We start from the raw sequence: 12,109 nt of genomic DNA, 5'->3' as shown, positions 1-12,109 counted from the left end.
ATTGGAGGGGAGGGAGTGGGCGTGGATTTGATCAAAACACCTTATATGCATGTATGAAATTCTCAATAAAGTTTTTTTTTTTAAGTAATTAAGGGGCTGGAGAGATGGCTCAGCAGTTAAGAGCACTGACTGCTCTTGCAGAGGACCCGGATTTGATTCCCAGCACCCACATGGTGGCTATGAATCATCCTTGACTCCATTTCCAGGGGAATCCAAAGCCCTCTTCTGGCCTCCACAGCATTGCATGACACGGGTGCACTCACATACATGCAGGCAATACACTCATGCACATAAAATATTTTTTAAATTAATTAAGGTTAAATAAAGTCATAAAGATTGGGCTTTAACTGGACAGGACTAATGTCCTTATGAGAGGAAAAGATACCAGAGTCTCCTCTCCTGTCTCTCCCTTTCTTTCTTCTCCCTTCCACCTTCCCCTCTCCTCTTTTCTATACAGAGAAGAAGCCATGAAAGGAAAAAATAAAGTAACTTACATAAGCAAGAAAGAGAGGACTTGCTAGAACCAGCCTCGACAGCACCTTAATCTTGGACTTCCAGCCTCTACAATAATGAGAAAATCAACTTCTGTTGTTTTAGCACCTAGTCTGTGGTGTTCTGTTATGACAGACTAAGACACTCCATCACTATTTTTCAACCCTCAGTATAAGAATCACCAGTAGTGACCGCACACCCATGTGCATATGGGCAGCACCAATCAGACTTGATGCATTAAAATAAATTAAGTCTCAAAAAAAAGACCAAAAATTAATTAATTACATTTTTTAAAAAAGGAAAATGAAATCATGAAATGTGCAGGTAAATGGATGGAACTAGAAGGTGTGGTACTAAGTGAAGTAACACAGGCTCAAGTGTTCTCTCTCATTTGTAGATCCAAATCCCTAAATGTGAGCATACATCCTGATGGAACCACACGAGCCAGGAAAATGGCATGGAACTAAGGAGGTGAAGGGGAAGAAGTAGCTGGAGAGCGGGAGAGTAGGTGACAGGTGTTATCATGGGGGAAATGGGGAAATAGGGATACTTTAACAGGGGTGGGAGGAGGGAGGCTTATACTGGGGGGAGAGAGATTAAATAATAGGTGTTGTGAAAAAAACAGGGAAATGTATTAGTTTAAAAGCCTACTGAAAAATACACATACAATATTTATATATGTGCATGTGTATAGCTGAAGGTTATAGAGATATTATATATATTTATATATATATACGTGTGTGTGTGTGTGTGTGTGTGTACACAGTTTCAGGCAGGATAAGTCTACCTTCAAGTTGTTGGTCAGGGTAGTCCAAGAGATTCACAAAATAACACAGCCCTTGATTACTTCCCAGAACTTGAAGGTAAGACCCTACTGCTGAAAACAGGACATATTTTGGACACAGGACTTGAAGCAATTGAGCTGGAACTCTCTTGAAAGCCTTCTCCCTGAAGACCAGCTCTCATATTAGAGAATACTATGCAAGCTGTCAAAGGAGAAAAACCAATCAGTGGTCTTACCCAGCTGTAAAGCCTAATAACCACAAAGACTGGCCCAGCAAACTACCTCTATTGGTGCAGTAGTGACACTTTTATCCTAGGGGTAATCAACAGCTGTCACTTTGCACTTGAGGCCCTCTCAATGGGAGGGAATTTATGTGTGGTACTGTAAACATAGTCAAATACACATAGCTGGAGAGGTCATAGGTCCTAAAGAAAAACTTACTTTTGTCACATCCCTAGACCAACATAATTTCTGGCTGATTTTTAAATATGTATCCTTATATTTATAGACAAGTGGTACCTCTCACCATTTATCAATCAATCATCCATTTCATCTTCTTTTTGCAACAGATGAAAGCTGTTACAGAGTTCCATAGCTGGCCAAACGCAGAGAATAAATGTCTGTGAGATGCCCAGCCCTAAGTGATGCATGTCCAATGCAACCTCTATACCTAAGGCTCAGGGAACCTAATCGAACAGGAGGCAGAAAGACTATTAGTGCATCTCTCAACTCTCACCTGCAAAGCTACCTCATGAAATTGATGGTGATTAACCCAGAAAGCCCCAACAAGCCAAAGTGCAGAGAATAAGACTGCAGAGTGCTTATCTCTGGGTAGGACACCTATATCAAACCTCTGCAACCCAGGACTCAGAGACAATTGTGGAAAGGGGAGCAGAAAGGCTGTAAGAGCCACAAGCGGTGCATGACCACGAGGAAACAAAGTTTCCCAGGTGGCTGGGAAGTTGTCCATATGAACTTACAGCAATGGTGACACAAGATCCACGCAAACTCAAACCAGACAAAAACCCAGCATAGAGGTGGGGAAACGGGTAAGAAGCCCCAGTCTTAGCCTAGGAATGATTGACAACCAATGATTATTGGGAGAAGGAGAGTTGGTTTTCTTTACAGGAGTGATGCTAGATAGGTTAACCAGGCTCTAAGGGCTGAACTCACAGCAAGGGACATTTGGGGACACAAACTTGGCTTCATAGGACTTAACGCATATGACAGAATGCATGAAATCCAGTGGGGATACTGATAGGGGAGGGAGTCTAAATATGATCAAGGTATACTGCATGAAACTCACCAAATTTAATAAAAATATATAATTTTTTAATAAACAAAAGTCCTTTATTTTACCATTTACAAAAATGCATTCATACATTCTCATTTGAGCCTCATACACCCTGTAAAGTAAGTTCTATGTCCCCAAGTGACAAATAAGGAAAGCTGCTTAAACTATTTTAAAGCTCCAGCCCAGCACAAGTGCTGAAAAGATAGCTAAAGAAACAGAGACGCTCCCAATTTTAGCCCCACCTGCTCCCATTCCAGAAAGCAAATCTATTAAGTCAGAAAGTGAGTACACAGACTGAAAATATGCCTGAAAGAGATAAACTTCACTAACATGAGCCATACCCTGCCACTCATAACATACACGACACAGGAACACCAGATAGCTTCAGTGAAACAAGGTGCTCTGAAAAATCAGCAATTAACACAAACAAGTTTTGTATGAATAAATAATATAGCAATAATGTAGCAATTTCGTCACTGTAGGAACTGCTTTTTGACCAAAAAAGTCCTCTAATTTGGTAAAAAAGAAAATCATTAATATCCAAGGACAGTTCACGGAGCCAGAGACCTGGACCCAAGAGGCTAACGGGTATTCGGAATAGGGAGCTGGCCAGTTAAAGCTGGACAAGACAGCCGCAGCATGTACTACCTAAGTCAGCACAGAACTGCTGGGCTCCAGAAACGTATCTGAAAGTACAATTTGCTCTACTTCACTGTGAAGGAAGGGGAGGGAAGGGAATAAGGGAGAGGAGATGTGTGAGGAACAAAGGGAAGAGGAAGGGAGGGACAACCAGGAGCTATTTGTGGCCAGGGCCACACTGTATCCACCTGAGTGACATGGCAACATTCACAGTATCTGATAACACAGTGCTATACAAACATGTACCAAGCTGGCTAAAGAAAGAACACAGTGTACAGCCAGGTATGGCAGCACACGCCTTTAATCCCAGTACTTGGGAGGCAGAGGCAGACAGATCCTCTGTGAGTTCAAGGCCAACCTGGTCTACACAGCAAGTTCTAGGCCAGCTGGGGCTACATAGTGAGACCCTGTCCAAAAAAAAAAAAAAAAAAAAAAAAGAACACAGGATGGAAAGGGCCCGAGGCAGAACACAACCCCAGGTCTCCTGAGACAATGGTCAAAATAAGAGACTCACCTATTACTACATGGGAAGAAGTTATGACAACCCACCAGCCCCATGGCTGCCTACCATGACTCAGTAATCTCAGAACCTGAAATACTACTCTACAGGGAGATGAAAAATGGATATTTTGTCTGGATCCTAAAAGCCTAAAAGTGAAAAGCAGTAAGAAGCAGTGAAGATTCTAGAAAATGGGGCTCCCTCAAAATGGGTGAGGGGCCTGACAATGTTAAACCTTGAGAAGAATCCACTGATTATGTTAATAGCCTGTCTTCACAAAACTGAGCTGAGGCAGGGTCTGTGTGCATGTTTGGTCATGGATGGGCACCAGAGTCCAGGAGGGTGTCTGGCCCTTCTGACAAGCATCCACTGAGTAAGTGAATGACTAATTCGAACATCTGGTCTCCCAGAAGTCCCATGAGCTACATGCTGAACATTTGCAAGGTAAAGAAGCAAGCCATGATCCCTACCCAGGATCACAAACTTGTGGGAGAAAGTCTTATAAAATTAGACATTACAGTAGAAACACAGTGAGTTCTATTGTCCCCAGGCTTGAACAGAGTCCTATGATAATTCAGAGGACCTGAACTGGCCACACCTGAGAAAGCTAAGGATTCAGCATGTAAGTGACCCTTGATCATCTTGAAGGACTTAGAAGTAGGGGCTGGAGAACTGGCAGTGAGGGAGGGCACTCCATACAGGGCGAAGAGCCAGGCAAGGGTTCTGAGTCCTCACAGGAAAGAACAAGGCTCTTAGAATGGAAGGATCCCTAGGGAACTACAGCGAGCTGAATGCCATGCTCAAAGGCTGGACTTTACTCTGCAGGCAGAAGGATAGCAACCATGCAGAGTGAGGGCAGGGAGGCAGGTGACATGATTAGCTTTTGTTCTAAGGAAGATCTTTCTAGCTGTAGTGTGGAGAATGCACTACAATGAAAAGAAGACAAGAGATCAGAAGGTCAACGATGCTATTACAAGAATCTGCATGAGCAGATGGTAGGCTGAACCAGGCAGTGGCCCAGCGTTGGTGAGGACTAGGACTTCCAGTGAACAAAGAAAAGCTCAGAGGTCAGGCACATCTGGTATCTAGGGTGATGCAGATGCCATGACAGTATCCTAAACCAGCCCCAGAAAGGAACTTTAAATATTGGCTACCAGAAAGACCAGCATTTAAATCTGTTCTACAATCAAAAACACAATGCAGGATAAACTAGACCAAAAGGGAGGGCTATGATCCCAGGTCAAGGCCACAAGCGTCAGCCCAGGTTCTGACAGCGTTAAAAGGTCAAAACAGGGATCCACAGGCAGACGAACAAGCATCTGCCAACACAGTAACTGTAAGAATGCAGTCTTCTTAGAGGAAGCAGCTCCCCAACACAGAACCTTGGTTTTCATTTGCCAGTAAGAGTTCCAGCTAATCAATCTATAGTGTATGCAAAGACAGACCACCCCAACTCCCGGTTGCCAAAGTACCCCACTGTCAAACTTCATTAAGACTGTCCACTTTTGGGGGCTGGAGAGATGAATGGCTCATCAGTTAAGAGCACTGGCTTTTCTTGCAGAAGACCCAAGTTCGAATGCCAGCACCACATGGCAGCTAATAACTGTCCATAACTCCAGTTCCAGGGGATCCGAAAGCCTTTTCTGATCTCCGGGGGCATTGCAGGACACAGGTGCACTTACCTACAATGCAGGCACTACATGTATACACATAAAAAAAAAATAATAAAACATTTAAAAGATTGTCCACTTTCAAATAGTGGTTAATGTAGAAATTCACAACTGGTCAAAACACAGAGTATAGATGGAGTGCTCAGCCACAAACGGGACATCACACACACACACACACACACACACACACACACACACACACACACACACACACAATTCAGGAACCATCTTGGAACAGGGGGCGGACCCTCGGAGGACTTGTTCAAACACTGTCTTCTGGACATGATGGGACTGCTACATTCATGAACTCACGGCAGCTGTGGTTACCTGCCTAAGACCTGCACAAGACAAAGCCAGTCAACATTCTAGTATGTTTGGAAAGGCTCCTGAGCACTCACCCCTAACTGAACAGCTACCAACAGTTAATGGCTTCTGGGAGGAGAGTCTGTTTTCTTTAAGGGTGTGGCATCCTGCTGGTAGACCTTGCTCCAGTGGATGGCCCCCACCCATGAGTATATGGACAGCACAAACTGGACTAGATAGGTTATTTAAATTTAAAAAAAACAAGAAGACAAGGAGTTGGGGGGATAAGGAAGAGCTAGGCAGAAGAATAGGGGCAAATATGATCAAAGTATATTGTATGAAGTTCTCAAAGAATTAATAAATTACACACACACACACACACACACACACATTTAAAAGCTGCCAACTTTCTTTTTGGGAAAACATTGGATTTTCACAGTAACTTTCCCATGAGACCCCTACTCTTTTTTAAAATTATTTATTTAATAACCACATAATTAGAAGAAGCATTTCATTACAACAGCATTGACATATTCAGTAACAATTTCCAGAGCAAAGATGCATCTCTTTCAAAATAAGCTGTAAATTTTTAGGCTTACAGTTGAATTAATACAGTTATACAATATTGTACTCAGTATAAACCCTGTAAGACATAAAATTCAATGAGGTTTTAACCTTTAAAAAAGATCTCGATTTCATTATTAAAAGATACTGTTTCATACAGAAAAACTCATTTTTTTAATATTTTTTGGTCTTTTTAAGACAGGGTCTCCCTGTAGCTTCAGCTGCCTGGAACTCGCTCTGTAGACCAGGCTGGCCTCAAACTCACAGAGATCCGCCTGCCTCTGCCTCCCAAGTGCTGGGATTAAAGGCATGTGCCACCACGCCTGGCAGGAAAAACTTCATTTTTAATGCAACGAACACTTAGATGTTTGCACATGTGTCTCTAATCTCTACATATCTGATTATTACTAGTCAGTTGGTTACCTTCTGAGATCCTGGGCACCTGAGCATGGATATAAAGTCCAAAGGTAATTTTTTCACATCTACTAATTAACATGAAGCAAATTTTTATGCTTCTTCCTCAAATATAACTCATATTTTCCCTTTAACAGTCATACTTCATGCCTTCGGTTCCCTGAGGCAAGTTCCAGCCTTGTACAGAAATTCAGTCCAAACTCTGATTCATTTTTTTGCCTAATTGGTGGCCTGAGTTCCAATACCTTCACCAGAGCCTCCTGCTTCGAGACACATGTAAGAATATGTATATGTGCAACCTTTATTTTACTTTGTCACTCAGCTTAGCAGGGCATCTAAGTAACAAGATACAAGAGAAGAAAAACCTGCTATGAACAGCATGTGATGAACACCTCAAATGACTCCAAGTCCCTTCATCGTGTGAACTGTGTCCTGTATTACAACGTGGCCTGGAGGTTATGAGGGCAGCTGGTTTCAATTGCACAACACCTAGCCGGACTATTGCTCTTCCCTTTCTCACTGGTCCATCCAGGTTTATCTTCTTCGAACAACACTTTCATTGGGTAACTCCTTTGCATAAACTTCAGTGAGCCTTCCTGCCCTGGCTAGCCACATCAGCCTGCTTTCATCTACTCAAAGTGTCCCCAGCTCTGTTCAGGGAGGTCTCTTTGTTCTGTCCCTGGGTCAGTCCCCCATACTCTTGACTCTTTTTTCCTATCTTCTATACTTTTGTGGTTTTCAAACCTGGATGTGCTTTGGAATCACCTGGGGCACTGTTAAAAAATGGGGTGGGCAGGGGGTGAGTAGGGGTGATGCAGAGAGGGACAGGGTTATGTCCTCCAAGATTCTGATTGAACGGGTTTGATATGAGGTTCATGGGGTCCGATTTATAAAGTCTTAGGTGACACTAATGTACATACATCGTTGAAAGCCTGTGTCTTGGCTGGGTACCCAAATTCAAGGCTCAGCTCAAGTCCCACCTGTAGCCATCAAGGGTCTCCCTCTCCTTCCAGTTCCTACCACAACCCATCTCACGGTGTCTGTTCCTAGACACGCTCTTCTTGCACGTCTCTACTTACAACACAGGCAGTTGAATGAGAGCTGCTGAGAGGAAGGCTAGGAGAACTACAGAACAGTGGAAAGGACAGGGAGGACATTCTGGATCTTGAATGCTAAGGGGGCTCATGGACACCTTTTGGTTAAAGCTATGGAAACTTCTCCCCAGAAATAAATATGAAATTCTGCACATTATTTCAGAGAAGTCTCCTTAAATAATCCCCCATGCAAGTACTCGATATGAGACAATGAGTCACAAATTTGTTTTCCTCTAACACAGGTACCAAGTGGGCAAATGGCTTACCCATGGCCAAAAGCAGTGGCAGAGATGCAGCTAGACCCCCAGTCTCTTGGGATTCTATTAAACTCCCTTCGTTTGGCATCTCTAGTCACTGCTTCAAACCTAGCAGCTGAAATCTGATGATCTACTGGACAAAACTGAAGTAAAGCTGTGCTTTGTATATGACCATATTATTTGCACAGGTTCCTAAACTCACTAATTAAAAATGGATTACTAGGGGCTGGAGAGATGGCTCAATGGTTAAGAGCACTGACTGCTCTTGCAGAGGACCCAGGTTCGATTCCCAGCACCCACATGGCGGCTACAAACCGTCCTTAACTCCAGTTCCAGGGGAATCCAAAGCCCTCTTCTGACCTCCATGCCATTGCATGACACGGGTGCGCTCACATACATGCAAGCAATGCACTCATACACATAAAATAAAAATAATAAAATATTAAAAAAAAGTATTACTGACCATTCTCAAGACATAATATTTAGTACTTTAAAACAAACTGAATTTTACCTTTAAAAGTTTCTAAAAAGAAAATATAGCCTCACCCCCAAACTCACCCGATTCTCCTTGAGAGCTGGGCTGTCATCCCCAAGGGCGAGGCGAGAAGCAGAGCTCCGGAACTCCGCCAGGCCCAGGATGGGCAGGTACTCATGGTTGAGGCTGTTGTCATTAGCAATCTTCTGCTCCACCTTCCTGACTACTGGCAAAACCCAGGGTTGGCAATCATCTGTGCGATACGCTGAGCATGGAAAAGACACAAGCGTCTTAGGCATCATCCAAGTCAGAATCTGGAACTGTGAACAAGAAAAACGCCACCACCTTCTGGCTAAAGCAGACAGAGATGGAACCAAGTAAAGTGCATTCACTTGCTGGGCCAAGTCCTGGGCAAGGTATTAGGTGCACAGAAGAACCCTGGTTTCTCTCCTTACAGATTTAAGAGCTGTCTAGCTCTTAAATATGAGATCTCCAAAACTGAGATGCTAAAATAAAAGTGACCTCACAGACACTGGTCAAGTGAGAGAGAAGGGAAAGCACCCTGTGAACCAAAATCACCTTACGAATGTTACACTGATACAGCTGGAGCACTCGTCTATAACCAATGGCCCAGCAATCTTCCATCTACACGCCTTCAAGAGAGCTCCAGAAAGGACTACATCAGATATGTTCAACCTGTGGCCTGGAGGCTGTGTGTGTCCCAGGATAATTATGAACATAACCCAACAGGCCTGTAGATAACAATGTCATATTGCAATGTCAAAAGATCGGGAACAGCTGGCTAGGTGCAAATCACAAAGCTCTGCACCTTCCAAAATAAACATGGAGAAAGAGAAAAAGAACAAAGGAAGTCTGCTTCGTCTACTTGTCCTAAAAATGCATAAACATGTTTAAAAGTAAGCAAATGCCCTGTGCCTGGAGTTCAGCAACTGGTTACACAGTGACCAAGGACCCACTTACACACCTCTGTCCCCGCTCTGTGTTTTGACATTGGCCAGTGTTTACCATTTTCATTGTTCATACACTCCGTCTGCCTCACATTGCCTTGTATTGATCTAATTTCATCGCTTTCACAACATTTAATCTTGCTTTGAGGCATTTCTTCTACACTTTGGTATACTTTAGTATGTTTTTAGGCCACTGACTTTTCCTATCACTCATCTTCCCCTGCACGGCCTACAGTTATGCTAGAATTACAGCTTTAGCAGGCAGCTGCTTTAACCTAGTACCCACACCAATAACCTTGGAATTCTGAGTAGGATTCTTGACTGGTCATTTCCCTCTCTGCTCCAATGTGTAGATCTCCAACAGTCCTACACCTGTGCAGGTGATTCTGAAACAAAACTTTAGAGTAATTCTGACTAAACTTTATCTTGTTAATTTCTGCCCAACATTAGTCCCTGAATTTAAGGTGATGGTTATTGCTTGCTGAGCCACACACATTGTTAAAAATGTAGAAAAGCCCAGAGCACAAACTATAAGCATTACAATGAACACATAACCCCAGCAGTCTGAGACAGGGACATGAAAATCTGAAGGTACAACCTTCTATTCTGCTGCACACGGCATATTCTTTTTTTGGGGGGGGGGTCTTTGTTTTGGTTTGGTTCTGGTTTTGATTTCTTGAGACAGGGTTTCCCTGTAGCTTCTGCTGGCCTGGAACTCGCTATGTAGACCACACTGGCCTCCACCTCATAGATATCCACCTGCCTTTGCCTCTCAAGTGCTGGGATTAAAGGCACCACCACACCTAGCCCTATGATATATGGATTTATAATATATGGATCATACTCTACATAGGGTTTTCAACCTGCTTTTTTCCCTTAAATACATTTTATGAACATCTTTCATCATCATTAACTATTCTGATAGGTGATATACCTGGATGTCCCCATTCTGACCTACCTAGTTCCCAATCTCTCCTTCTACACACAACTGTTGTTAGCTTCTTATGTATCCTTCCAGAGTTTCCCTATGATATACAAGCAAAGATAGCTCCTTACATTTGGGAGCATATAGCATATTATACACTGCTTTGTTGTCTTTCCCATTGTGACTGTTTTTTATCATATTTATACACAGAAAAGTAGCTTTGTTCTTTTTCACAGCTGCTTAACTAATGAATAAATCATATTTTACTTTGCCAGTCTTGTGTTGGGCTTCCGAGTTGTTTACAATCTTTGGATACTAAAACAATACTTCAGTGAAACACCTAATACATATGACATCCCACACGTCCACAAATATATTTGTAAGATGCAGAGTTGAAATGGAAGTATTGTCAAAGAAGTATGTGTATTTGTAGTCTGGACAGACACTTCCAAATTGTTCTCCACGGCTCTCCGTGAGAAAACTCAATTTCTATTCCTACCAACACCTTGAAGAGGGCCTGCTTCCCCACAGCCTCACCAAGTAATTTCCAAAACGAATGTGCACATGATGTCTCAAGGCAGTTTTAATTTTTGTTTCTCTTATAATGAATGCAAGTGGACTATTTTTCATATATCTGAGTCATTCACAGCATCACTGTAGGAGTGAGATACTATTCCTCCCTATGTATTCATTATCAACCATGCTTTCAGGTATCTGCTGTTGGAAACATTATGTCGAATACTCACAATCCTAAGCATGAGTGTTTTCACTGGAAATACTTCTAAGTATAAAATTACTAAGTCAAAAGTTATACAACAGGGAGCTGGAGAGATGGCTCAGCAGTTAAAGAGCACTGGCTGCTCTGGCAGAGGACCTAGATTCAATTCCCAGCACCCACATGGCAGCTAACAACTGTCTGTAACTCGAATTCCAGGGGATCTGACGCTGTCTTCTGACCTCCTCAGGCACTGCATGACATGGGTGCACTCACATACATGCAGGCAATACAAGCACCATGCCTGATGGCTTAACTATCTATTTTAAAATATTTTAATATTTTCTTTGTTATTTTTATGGGTATGCGTGTATTGCATGCATGTATGTGAGTGCACCTGTGCCATCCAATGCCGCGGAGGTCAGAAGAGGGCATTAGATTCCCCTGAACTAGAGTTAAGGACGGTTCATAGCCACCATGTGGGTGCTGGGAATCGAACCCAGGCCATCTCTGTAGCCCCCCAAAATAAGATATTTTTTATAAAGTTATACAACTGAATTGTGTGTTTATCTTCTGTTATGTCAGCTAACTCTATTCTCCAGAAATGTGACATCTACAAATCTGAGAAACATTATCAGTGAATAATAAAAATGTGGGTTGGGCTCCAGACCAACACAGTCACTCACCCACCAACAGTCTCTGAGTTGGTGGCTCTAACAATGCTGCCATATCTCTCTCATTTTACACCCTGGCCCACCAAACTAACTCCTTCTTCACAAATTTTTAAAGTCTGGGGCTCAGCAGTTAAGAGCACTGACTACTCTCACAGAGGACCAGGGTTCAATTCCCAGCACCCACAAGGTGGCTAACAGCCGTCCATAATTCCAGTTCCAGGGGATCCAACGCCCGCTTCTAACCTCCAAGGGCATTGCACTTCATGGGTGCACTGACACACATGCAGGCAATACACTCATACACATAAAAAAAATTAAAAATTAAAAAGCATATATATGCTT

At 42.8% G+C, this 12,109-nt stretch overlaps 1 protein-coding gene across 1 annotated transcript in view; it reads right to left on the bottom strand.

The window, feature by feature from the left end:
* Positions 1–12,109, bottom strand: part of Got1 (glutamic-oxaloacetic transaminase 1) — a 31,666-nt gene that overhangs the window by 13,937 nt on the left and 5,620 nt on the right. The window contains exon 2 of the mRNA XM_008831946.2: positions 8,569–8,750. Coding sequence (XP_008830168.1) covers positions 8,569–8,750 — 182 coding nt within the window. The remainder of the gene's footprint in view (positions 1–8,568; positions 8,751–12,109) is intronic.

The sequence above is a fragment of the Nannospalax galili genome, unplaced genomic scaffold, assembly GCF_000622305.1.
Source record: "Nannospalax galili isolate Female #2095 unplaced genomic scaffold, S.galili_v1.0 scaffold875, whole genome shotgun sequence".
Lineage (NCBI taxonomy): Eukaryota > Metazoa > Chordata > Mammalia > Rodentia > Spalacidae > Nannospalax > Nannospalax galili.
This window is presented reverse-complemented; position numbering and strand designations above follow the sequence as displayed.